The sequence below is a fragment of the Xenopus laevis genome, chromosome 2L (assembly GCF_017654675.1).
Source record: "Xenopus laevis strain J_2021 chromosome 2L, Xenopus_laevis_v10.1, whole genome shotgun sequence".
In the NCBI taxonomy this organism is placed as follows: Eukaryota; Metazoa; Chordata; class Amphibia; order Anura; family Pipidae; genus Xenopus; species Xenopus laevis.
In genome coordinates, this window is record NC_054373.1 from 127306045 (window position 1) to 127319417 (window position 13373).

Consider the following 13373-nt stretch of genomic DNA (forward strand, 5'->3'; position numbering starts at 1 on the left):
AGCCTTCCTGACATTCAGAGAGTAAACTTGAATCTAATTCAATTCGAGTTTTAGGGTCGATCCTCGAGTTTCTTAATAAATTTAAATTGGTCGAATTTCGAGTTCATGCAATTTTACCAGCCGAAATCAAACGCCGATATTCTGGCATTGTGGACAATCATATGCATACCAGTAATTATTAGAACATTTATTGGCATTGTAATCCTTTTTTGACTCTCTATTTTTTATTTGAATGTTCAGGTATAGGCTCTATTATCTGGAATGCTTGAGTTCTGGCATTTTCCTTTGTAATTTTGGATCGCTAATTAAACATTAAATAAACCCAGTGAGAGTGTTTTGCCCCTAATTCATGCAGCTTTATTACCATCAAGTACAAAATACAGTTTTATTACAAAGAAAAAGGAAATCATTTTTTTAAAAAAAAAATAGTAATTTGCTTAAAACAGATTCAATGGGAGATGGCCTTTCTATAATTTGGAGCTTTCTGAATAATCGGTTTCTGAATAAACCATCCAATACCTGTATTGCCACAAGATTCACAGATGGCTTGTTACTGTAGTACTAAGGCAAATGTCAGGTGAAACAGTGAAAAATGTTAGCCCTGGACCTGTTAAAATATTATTGCATAATAAGAGGGCCAGTGGAAACGATTGTCTAGGTTGCATAAGGGACAATGGACATTTCAGAAAGACAACATTTAAGGTGAATATTAAAAGGGGAAATTTAGCAATAATATAATATTATTTTCTGAAGACTGTCTAGGTTCATCCATGTAACCCCATTCTCAATATGCATCTAGTTTTTACAGACTTGTCCTTGAACCAGAAGTGACATTCCTAAGAAATAATAGCCTTTCTATGGGACCATCTGCAAAATTCTTAGATATGCCAGAATCTCCTCTGCTCACTCTGAACATGATTACTCCTGAAAGCTGGATTGTGGAAGCTGTTCAGAGTTCATGCGATCTGGATAATATTCATCTTCAAGATGTAAGTAGTTTGTGTAGTGACTTGTACTTTTTTCTCAATAGAGATTATTTCTGACACATTTTTTAAACTCTTTATTAAGATTTTTTTTTGCAAAGTGAACCTACTGTCTGTTTTCATAATTAATTGCTAAGAGGCAGATTTAATTTTCAAGCTGCGATATTGCTATGATTGAATTGAATCGCATAAATACCACGATCGTGTCTTTTTAAAAATAAATTATAATCTAGCAGGTTTTAGGTGCCAAGAATTGTATTTATTTATTCATTTTTAATGTGTTTATAGAAAAAAAGTCAAGATCACAACTTGAAAACTAATAAATCTGCCCCTTAGTGTCTGGTCTATACTTACCTACTGTATCGCTAAGCTTCTTTGTATTTGTATGGTCTCCAAAGAGGAGGCAAGCAGGGATAAAAATAAACCTTTTAGATTCCTCCTCAGCATGCAAGGAGCAATTTGTTTTATAGAAGCTGATTTTTGCGCTTCAGCAATACACCATGTGGCCCTAGCGGCTTCCATTAAGTATTTTTTTATTGATGTGAGTGAGGGATGAGCGGCCACAAAAAGAAAAGTGCCGGATGGTGTGCTGTGGATGTTGTACACAGAGCTGTGGCAGGGTCCTATGCTCAAAAATGTTGCTCAAAGTATTTTATTTTTGTCTGTTTATCTGCCTAGCTATTAATTGTACCTAACAACAGTAATTTGATCCTTCCAGATAGATGGGATTGTTACAGCAAATTATGAGCTGGAATATTTATTACTGGAAGGCCACTGCTTTGACGTGACTACAGGACAACCACCCAGGGGACTGCAGTTCACTTTAGGCGTGAAAAATGATCCTGTTATGGTTGATACTATTGTTATGGCTAATTTGGTAAGTGAGATGCCATTAGTCTGTGAGTTTTATTAACATTATAAGGGGGAACAATAACGGACAGTGATAAACAAGGATTTTTTCAGTTCAAGTCTTTAGGACGTGTTGCTCCATTCTTATATTGCAAATACAAAGATACAGTCTGTACATCAACATTTAAAAAATATTGATTATAGCATAATTTACAATATGCAAACCCCACAGTTCATGACCTTATGTGACTATAAAATATTTTTATCATTTTGTAGTACAGAATGAATTTCAGTATGTACTTACGTTATTGAACCTTTTTGATACTAGGGATTTTCTGTGCTCCTATGCATATTTATAATAGAACTCAATATCTGTCAACAATTTGCAGCTCCATTCTTATAATCTGATTCTCTCTGTGGACCTTTTCACACATTGCCCGTTGTTATAGTTATAGTGACAGCTTAAGATGTTTTCTGAAGAGTGCTTCCATCCAGTACAGTCTGATCCAGATTTATCCAGCCTTTTGGCATAAACTGTCAGTGTAGAGTGCATTGTTACATATGAGCCATATGTTTCAGGGTTTGTTTGTTTTTTTTTAATTATTTATTTTAAATATTTTAATATAGCAAATATTCGTACAGTCATGTCTTAGAATGCAGTCTCTTTAGGACAACTGTATTTGGCCTGGATGTGACTTCCTCCCTTATGGTAGAATCTGTAACTGATTTTTCTATCCTACACCTGCATTCTCCTTTTCTCCCACTTGAAATGAAATTTAATATGATGTAGACATGATTTAGTCTTGGCCAATTTTTTTAAAGATTTATTTTTATTAGGTTTTTTAATTAATGGTCCAGACACTAGAACTGTATCTATCAAATAGTAGTTAAATTCCAAACTTCTGAGGAACAGAACCAGAAAGTCAATTACTTTGAAAACTATAATATTAAAAACAAATGTACATAGTTTATGACGGACTAAAAGTTTATTATAAGATGCTCATGTAATATTAGGTACTTTAGTCTCCTAGTTAAGTTATGGACAATACTGCCAGTCTGCCACTCTTTCCCTTAAACTGAGTAAAAGCAACATCTTTCACTTTGACATTCATAGGGGATTCATAGATTTCAAGTGGGATCTGTTATCCTGAAACCCGTTATCCAGAAAGCTCAGAATTATGGAAAGACTGCATCCCATATACTCCATTTTATTCAAATAATCCAAAATTTTAAAAATGATTTCCTTGTTTCTCTGTAATAATAAAACAATACATTGTACATGATCCAAACTAAGATAGAATTAATCCTCATTGGAAGCAAAACCAGACGATTGGGTATATTTACAGTTTACATGATTGTCTAGTAGACGGTATGAACGTGAAAATTAGATCTTTTAGCCAGAAACCCCCAGGTAATGAGCAGGTCCCATACCTGTATAGGTGAAATATTTCATTACTGCCGAGCAGATCTGTAAAAAGTAAAGGTTAATGGTATGAAATAATTGATTATGTAAGCCAAATGCCATAATACAGCAGTTTAAAGGTAAGAACACATAATAATGTAGGGGTTATTAAGTTTATTGTACATTAGCTAGTGCAGACATTCTGTAAATCAATTACTATGACAAATTATTGGTTCTATAAAGTATTAACTGTAAACTGTTTTATCTGCACTTTTCACCTGTCCATCTAATGACTGTATATTAATCATTTAAATTGAGCAAAATGATTCCATCCTTCAATAATTCCTTCTACCAAATGATTCTCTGTTAGTTTCATTCAGAATTGTATAAAATGCAAGCCACTTCATTGCAGCCATTAAAGTATAGAATGTATGTATGGGACATTGTAAAAGGAAAAGATTCTCATGGTTTCTGTTATATTAGATATAGTAGGTTGAAAGCATACATTTCCATTTTGCTATTCATTTCTTTCATCCCTTCCATAGGGGTATTTCCAGCTAAAAGCAAATCCAGGTGCTTGGACGTTACGACTGCGTGAAGGAAGATCAGAAGAGATTTACCATATATTTTCGTAAGTAGTTCTGGTGGTGTCCTGTCCTACTAACTGTATATATTTAATGAATCCACCTCAATTGGCCAAATCCCAAACAAAATCCAAGCCCTAATTTGCATATGCAAAATCGCTGGAGGAAGCAAGAACATTTTTTTCTTCTGGCCTAAAGTCACTTAATAATTAAAAAAAATTATTATTAGGAATAAAATGTGGGTGAATCCAAATCCTGCATCTGGTTCATCCCTATAGATTTTTGTTTTTTAATGAAGTCTGTTGCCCTATGCACATTATTAAATAGATTGTAGGAAACACTGCCTAAAAACAAGAGAAATCAAAGTCTTGCTTGCATTTTGGGCACTTTTGTCTATTTTCGCACAAATAACTTGCAAATAAGGGTTAAAATATAAACAATTAAAATAAATATTCTACAGGTATGAGACCTGTTATTCAGAATGCTAATGGTCTGAGGTTTTCCGGATAAAGGATCTTTCTGTAATTTGAATCTCCATACTTTGTCTACCAAAAAACTAATTTAAAGGTGAAATAAACCCATAGGATTGTTTTGCCTCCAATAAGGAGTACTTTAATCCTAGTTATGATCATGTACAAAAGGTGCTTTTTAATTTTTACAGAGAAAAGAGGAATCATTTTTTACAAGATGGCATTCCGTAATTCAGAACTTTCTGGATAACCAGTTTCTGGATAACGAATCATATGGGAGCCCTTATCCGGAAATCTATTATCCAGAAAGCTCTGAATTACAGAAAACCCCATCTCCAATAGACTCCATTTTATCCAAATAATCCAAAATTTTAAAAAACGATTTTCTTTTTCACTGTAGTAACAAAACAGAACCTTGTACTTGATCCAAACTAAAGGTGGCCATTCACGGAGAGATCCGCTCGTTTGCCGATGTCACCAAATGATTTTATCTCTCCCCGATATGCCCACCTTGAGGTGGGCTTTATTGGGCTGATCTGATCGTGGGCCCTAGGGCCCAACAATCGGATCCTAACGATGGGTAACGGGCGGTCGGATCGCGGGACCACATCAACGAACAGATGCGACCGCGATCCGACAGGATTTTTAGTCTATATCGATCGGGGAAGACCGCCGGAGGGCCCCATACATGGGCCAATAAGCTGCCGACTCGGTCTGTCTGTAGCTTCTATCGGCCTGTGTATGGCCACCTTAAGATATAAGATCCAAACTAAGCCTACTGGTTTTATTTCATGTTTACCTGATTTTCTAGTATATTTAAGGGATTAAGAAATTATGGAAAACTCCATTATCCGAAAAACCCCAGGGCTCCGAAAAACCCCAGGGCTCGAGCATACCTGTACCTGCCCCTTGAAACACATTTTTTGATGTATTAACTGTATTTTAGATGGTTTTGTTTTATAATAGAGATGGTTTCCGTCTAAGGACAAAAAAAATTCTTATTAGTCCACATAACAACACATGTTCTTATTTATTCAGATGCAGCTATATGATTTTCAGCAGTACAATACTGCCTTTTTTCACAACTGACTATGTGAAATGGAAATAGCAGACATGGCTTCTCCATGTTAACATATTTGTTTTAAATAAATAATGACAACGTAAAGTTTATATGGTAATCGTCTCCTGAATTTAGATTGATCTAATTTTATAACCTGTTGAGGATTAGATGATCACTGGTTTTATTGGCATTTACACTTCCACTGATATGAAAAAGGCTGTAATGTTTACAACACAATATATAGTTTATAACCAAACACATCTCATTTCTAGAGCAGAGCAATCCAACAACAGGCAATATCAGCTTAAATATTAGGTTTGCCTTCAGTTTAAAGCAGAAGGCTCACTTAAAATAACATGTAGATCTAGCAGATCTGGGAGAATGTGGTCGCTGACTCTGTTAACTGTTCGAAGTGATACATTAGTTGGTACATTTTACATTAGTTGATACATTTCTGTGGCCCCTATATACACCAATAGCTATACCTATTGTAGATTTCAGTATCATAATAGCCTTTGATATTATGCTTGTCCAATAAATCATCCAAATCTCTCTTAAAGGAGAAATCAACCCATTTGTAAAAAAAACCCCACCCCAGGTAAACCTCCTTCCCTCCTCCCCCCAGGCTAACTGCCCCCCCCCCCCGGGAAAATGCCCCATACTTTATACTTACACCTCGGCGCAGATTCTGCCAGCAGAGTTCCACGCATCCATCTTCTGGGTCCTCGGTAAGCTGACTGGGAGATCGGTATTTCGGCGAATGCACAGTTGGAGCAGTTTGCCGGTTTGCGACAACTGTGCATGCGCGGAATTACACGAAAATTGCCGATCTCCCAGTCAGCTTACTGAGGAGCCGGAAGATGGATGCGTGGAACTCCGCTGGCAGAATCTGCGCCGAGGGGTAAGTATAAAGTATGGGGCATTTCCCCGGGGGGCAGTTAGCCTGGAGGGAGGGAGGTCTACCTGGGGTGGGGGTACTTGGGTTTTTTACAGATGGATTGATTTCTCCTTTAAAGTTATTAATACAATCTGCCATCACAACATCACTCGGCACAACCTCACTGTGAAGATCCATCTATGCTGCTGTGCCTCTAGTGTAAAGAAGTTGCCTCTTGTGCATTGATCCTTTTTATGAGGAATGGACTTGTAAAGATTAATCCTGACCCCTCACAAGCATCTTTCTTCCAGAGAAAACAACCCCCAACTGTGACAGTCTACCCTCATAATTTAAATCTTGCATTACTCTAACCAGTTTGGTTGCATGTCTCTGCACTCTCCCCAGCTCATTTATATGCTTTTTAAGGACGAGCCAAAAACTGGCACCTATAAATGATGTTTTCATCCTTTGAGTTAGTGCCCTTTTTATGCAAGACAATACTTCATTTGGTTTAGTAGCCACACACTGCCTAGATTTTGTCAACTTGGTATCTGCAAAGTGGCAGCATCCTGCATGGAACTTAGTTCTGCATAATTTAGTATGATCAGCAGAAACCGTACTTTCAATGCCCACCTCCAGGTCATTAATAAAAAGTTAATAAGTACAGGGCCAAGGACAGAGCCCTGTGCAGTTCCTGGCACAATTCGAAAATGTTCCATTTACCACCACTCTTTGTAATGTATCTTTTAGCCAGCTACAAATACTATGTTCCAGGCCAATATATAGTTTATAACCAAACACATCTCATTTCTAGAGCAGAGCAATCCAACAACAGGCAATATCAGCTTAAATATTAGGTTTGCCTTCAGTTTAAAGCAGAAGGCTCACTTAAAATAACATGTAGATCTAGCAGATCTGGGAGAATGTGGTCGCTGACTCTAACTGTTCTAAGTGATACATTAGTTGGTACATTTTACATTAGTTGATACATTTCTGTGGCCCTGCTGAGAAGAAGCCCTGAGTTTATTAAAGGCAGCTGTTATAGTTGATACAATAGTTGCTAATATTCCACAGATACTACTGAGAAATGTATGAACGAATCTAGCAAATTGTAACTGTTTAGAGACACCAGAGACATGAAAATTAATTTTGGAAAAATGGTCAAAAATAAAAAAAAAAACTATTGAAAGCAATTGAAAGAAGTCTTTATTCCTGGTGCTCAATCTGAAAACAACTGAACTGATAAAAAAAACTGAAACTGAACTGAAAAAAGTTTTTTGAAGGGGAAAAACCCCTAGAAGTTTGAATACGTTGGGATGAGGTCCATGAGAGTTTACAATTTATAAGGAAAATGCCAGTCCACTAAAAAATAAATTGACACATACAAGGAGAAGCCATATATATGTAGAATAGAAAATATATATCTTACAGGGGCAGAGTTAGTCATTTTATTTTTGCATTTGAAGCAATTATTCAAAAAAGCATCTTTGCTGTTTTGTGTGGCTGTTTATTTTTAAACGTGATAATGGAAAAAATGAAACCCTACAAATTGTGAAACAGTGTAGCTGAATAACTATGACAAGAAATGGCAAAACTTAAGATGGGGCTTACCTGCTATTTTGCACCTTTTCCTCTTATTTTTACAGCCTTGTTTATTCATACCTCTTTATTGCATATTGTGTGTTAACTATGCCCAGATAAATATATATATATATATATATATATATATATATATATATATATATATATATATATATATATATATATATATATATATATATATATATATATATATATATATAGTTTCCTATGAAATAATTTAAGCACATTTTATCCCACTAATCTTTTTTTTCTAGGTCCCTAAAATTTAGACTGTACATGGATTCACTGAAAATCTTTCTGCTGTATAATATAACTTATATGATAACTTTGGTACTGTCATAATGAAGAGTTTTACAATATGTCTGAGCTGTCACTGAGAGATTACCTTTCTGTGTTAAGCAGCTCTTCATACCGGAACTGAAGGGCTGCCAGAGTACTGTAATGAAGAATGTTCTGATAGTAATAAGCATACTCTGACATGTCTTCTGATCTAATGCCTGCTACCAGCAAAGCAATTTTTTTTTAGTAAATATGAACATGCTATCAGTAAAATTATCGGCCATTAATATACATATTGTGAGGGAACTTGCTTTACTTGTCTATAAAATTTGCCATATAATTAATTTAATCTTTCTGTTTTATAAGCATGGTTTTGTTTTTTCTTTTCCAATTCAATGTCTAGCTTCAAGGTAAAATATTCTAACTAGCTGGCTACTGGAAAGGATATTTAACTAATATCTCTGCAAGCTTGTTGAGTATTGGCACATAAAATACTGAAAGTGAAACATTACTTTAAAGGGGACCCGTCACCCAAAAAAATTATTCAAAATCCTATTTTATCAGGTAGTCAAGCAAAATGAACTTTAATTACACTATATAAATTATATGAATCTTGTTTCTGTCAGTCTTGGAATTAATTATAGCAAGCAGGCCGGAGCCATTTTGTGCACACTGTTGTTAAGGCAAGCCTTGTATCATCTCAGAATCTTGTTTGTGCACCAGAATGGGTTAAATTAAATGGTAGAGAGAAAGAGTAATGTATGGAGAGCAGTGACATCTAGGAAGTGCTGAATGGAAAGTGAAAGTGATTGTCTGCCCCACCTTTATGCCTAAGGACTTTTATTATACAGATTTTTGTGTCTGGGTGACAGATCCACTTTAATAATGAACACCACCTTGCTACTTCAAGTATCAGCAATATTTTTGGCTACAAACCTAGAAATATTTAGTATTATATTATTTTATTATATTTATATATTTATAATATTATATCTGTATAATATTTATCGCACTGGGGCAGAGGCTTCTGTGTGAGGGTTGATGATGGAGCAGGGAAATGGGCAGGTTGGGGAAACTAAAGCCTTTGGAGAGGATAGGTAGGAGAGGGTTTAGCAGCAACTAGCTTTAGGGAGGAGAAAATAGGCAATCCCAGATTTAACAGCAACTATATTGCAGGTACATTAGTGAAACCTGTCCCAGCTCTGGTTGGTGATTCACTGGCTAAGTTGCTCAAATACCGGCCGGGCGGCAACCTTAACCAAAAGCAAAGGCTAGGGCCATATATTGCGTTTCGGTAGTCAGAGAATCTACTCCTCTGCTGCAGCGGATTTCATAGCCAAAACGCAAGATTTTGCATTTCATGCTGAACTCTGCCATGTTTGTCTGCACCCGAGCCGTGGCAATGTATTCTGGTGTAATAGAAGCAGAGCAGCAGTGTAGGAGCAGATTTACAGCCTGCATTTTTCCATTGGCCAAGATCCGCAATTTCTTGCCCAAGCCTAATGGAAATCAGTGAGTGCTGAAATCATTGGGTAATTAGGGTCTAAGTAAAGTATTGTAAAAATGTGTAAAAGTGTTCATCAGAGATACAACATCATTGTTCTTGTTGGTTTTCTGAAGCAATAAATCTATTTTATGGATGCAGCTCCGCTAGTGCTATATTTAGTGTGAAAGCCAAGCAGTATTGGATGCCTTTATAGAAAGAAAAAAAAAAAAAGGCGTTTGGCTTCCTTCACAAGACTCTGCATAAATCTGTACATGCCTTGGTTTCAAGATAAGCCAGGAATTGGATGATTTACACGTCTGATCTATGCTCTTTTAATTGACATTTGTTCTGCCTTCCTCCTGCTACTAATGGCCTTTTGTCATAATATGGCATTATGAAGTTATTTCTGCCAGAGCACCCATTAGACTGACTTTTTTTAAATGTAGACTTACTGATATGACAGCGTATTAAATGTTAATGTAACTTTTACATTAGCTTCAGTGTTTTGGATGGAAATATCTTGGTTTTGGGGTTTTCCCGATAAAGGACCTTTCCTTAGTTTGGGTCTCCATACCTTAAAAATAATAAATAAACAAAAAAATGTGTGTGTGTATATTCAGAGTCTAGCAAAGTGAACTGCTGAAAAACTGAAACTATTGTGTAATACAGTTTGCAGGGTTTGTATTTTGTTTAGATTATTGCTTAAAATAATTACCTTCTGTTTACCACTATAAACAGGATAATTTTTGTTTTTTTGTATATATGGACTTTTCTGTTAGTTAGTCAAAGTCTGCACCATGATCTATTGTTTTAATACAATAGATAATAAGTTTGTTTGTTGCTATTATTACACTCTTTATATAGGATTCCGTAAAACATACAGTTCAAGAAATTGCCTTGTTTTTAGTCTAATAGGGAAGTCACTTATGGCTCTAGTAGTAATGAAAAACATGATTCTTAGTTTACTATTCGTGTACTGTTTTTGAGTGGATTGTTATTGCTGAAGAATTTTATTGTCTAATTATAGAGAATACATGCTAGCCCTACCTTGGGAAGGTACAAACAAGAAGTTGCTGGGTTCTCATTGCTCTAATCAAGACCAAGCTTGTTTAAAATGACATTTTTTAAATAGAATCCCTTGCCATAATATGATTTGAATGACAGGAAGTTTGAATTTGCACATAAGCTTCTGATAGGAAAGATCATTATATAGAAAGTGAAGTTGTACTTTGTGAATAACCAAGACTGTTTTGAATAATTGTGAATTCATATGCTGTAAGCACTGAGTTTCCTTGCCGAAAATAGGACTTCATTATTTTTTTGAAACATTAAAAAAAAGAATTCCAGAGCTCAATCCAGGATCAAAATCATGTACCCTATTTTATATTAACACATAATACATCAAATTAATTTGCATAAACACTGCAGAAGATTTTTAGCCCCACACATATTTACTGTGATACAATTTTTTTTCTAAATGACATTTTCAGAGGGTCATAAGGCAGGTGGTAATGACAGGGCCCAGTTGTGGCCTGCATCCTCTGTTACTCCATAACTTGCATGTCTAACTCCAACTGACACCAAGTTAGTGTTATGTAGGAACATACATATTTATATAATTAAGTTGGGTTGAATAAAGACACAGTCCATCAAGTGTAATCCCTCCAAATGAACCCCAGTGCACATATATAGACATTTTACTGAGCTATCTATATACTCGCATATATACAGTATATACACCAATAGCTATACCTATTGTAGATTTCAGTATCATAATAGCCTTTGATATTATGCTTGTCCAATAAATCATCCAAATCTCTCTTAAAGGAGAAATCAACCCATTTGTAAAAAAAACCCCACCCCAGGTAAACCTCCTTCCCTCCTCCCCCCAGGCTAACTGCCCCCCCCCCCCCCCCGGGAAAATGCCCCATACTTTATACTTACTCCTCGGCGCAGATTCTGCCAGCAGAGTTCCACGCATCCATCTTCTGGGTCCTCGGTAAGCTGACTGGGAGATCGGTATTTCGGCGAATGCACAGTTGGAGCAGTTTGCCGGTTTGCGACAACTGTGCATGCGCGGAATTACACGAAAATTGCCGATCTCCCAGTCAGCTTACTGAGGAGCCGGAAGATGGATGCGTGGAACTCCGCTGGCAGAATCTGCGCCGAGGGGTAAGTATAAAGTATGGGGCATTTCCCCGGGGGGCAGTTAGCCTGGGGGGAGGAGGGAGGGAGGTCTACCTGGGGTGGGGGGTACTTGGGTTTTTTACAGATGGATTGATTTCTCCTTTAAAGTTATTAATACAATCTGCCATCACAACATCACTCGGCACAACCTCACTGTGAAGATCCATCTATGCTGCTGTGCCTCTAGTGTAAAGAAGTTGCCTCTTGTGCATTGATCCTTTTTATGAGGAATGGACTTGTAAAGATTAATCCTGACCCCTCACAAGCATCTTTCTTCCAGAGAAAACAACCCCCAACTGTGACAGTCTACCCTCATAATTTAAATCTTGCATTACTCTAACCAGTTTGGTTGCATGTCTCTGCACTCTCCCCAGCTCATTTATATGCTTTTTAAGGACGAGCCAAAAACTGGCACCTATAAATGATGTTTTCATCCTTTGAGTTAGTGCCCTTTTTATGCAAGACAATACTTCATTTGGTTTAGTAGCCACACACTGCCTAGATTTTGTCAACTTGGTATCTGCAAAGTGGCAGCATCCTGCATGGAACTTAGTTCTGCATAATTTAGTATGATCAGCAGAAACAGTACTTTCAATGCCCACCTCCAGGTCATTAATAAAAAGTTAAAAAGTACAGGGCCAAGGACAGAGCCCTGTGCAGTTCCTGGCACAATTTCGAAAATGTTCCATTTACCACCACTCTTTGTAATGTATCTTTTAGCCAGCTACAAATACTATGTTCCAGGCCAATATTCCTTCCTCCCTTTAGCATTAATAGATTACATCCACTGCCATCACAGTATCGAAGTTCCTGCTCAACTTCTCATAAAAGGCAAATAAATAAGTTCTGTTACACATAAAGCCATGCTGGCACAAACTCATAGGATTGTGATTTGCAGTGTAGTCAAGTCACGGCTACAATTGTTTCCCCACAGTCAGGCCAGATGGGAGAGTCAGAGGTTGAGGTGACTAGAAAATATCAAAATATAGGTTACAGCCCAACACGTCTTTATATATGCTATACCACATCTCCAGTCATACTATTACTGTATGTAACTCCCAAGCGACAATTGCTTTGGGGATGGAATTGGTTATAATTTCAGTGCTGTGAGCTGTTATTAATTACATTTTAAGAAATCTATTCACCCAGACCTAATCTGCCTGTCCCTGTGATATACTGTTTGAACCAAACATTTAGAATTGTAGGACATTTGTCATGTTAAACATTGCAATGCATAATTAAAATACCTGCTTTCTGCTGCTTTGCTTATCTCACAAGCAAGTTTACAAGCTTTTCAGATATAATCTTTTTGATTTAAATTTGGAGCCACAGATCACTTAACATCAAGGAAACCATTTATGGTTGCCAAATAAAAGATTGGCATTCCATTTCTGAAATAAAAACTAAAAGCCTTGGCACATTGCAGAGATTGTGAATGACAGGAGGGAGAAAGAGAAAATAATATAGCACCGGCTACTTCTCTTCAAAAGCTTTCCTGAAGATTGTCTGACCTGGAACACGTTCTGAGACTCTTTTACACTGCTTCAGTAAAATACGTTTCTTTTGGTAATTGTATTTGAAGTGCTGGAGAAAT

General features: G+C 36.5%; 1 protein-coding gene across 1 annotated transcript in view; it reads left to right on the forward strand.

Moving 5' to 3' along the window:
* The window catches only part of uggt2.L (UDP-glucose glycoprotein glucosyltransferase 2 L homeolog), a 139046-nt gene that overhangs the window by 94269 nt on the left and 31404 nt on the right, over window positions 1–13373 (forward strand). Inside the window, exons 27-29 of the mRNA XM_018247246.2 lie at window positions 800–989; window positions 1702–1860; window positions 3780–3865. Of these exons, the coding sequence (XP_018102735.1) occupies window positions 800–989; window positions 1702–1860; window positions 3780–3865 (435 nt within the window). The remainder of the gene's footprint in view (window positions 1–799; window positions 990–1701; window positions 1861–3779; window positions 3866–13373) is intronic.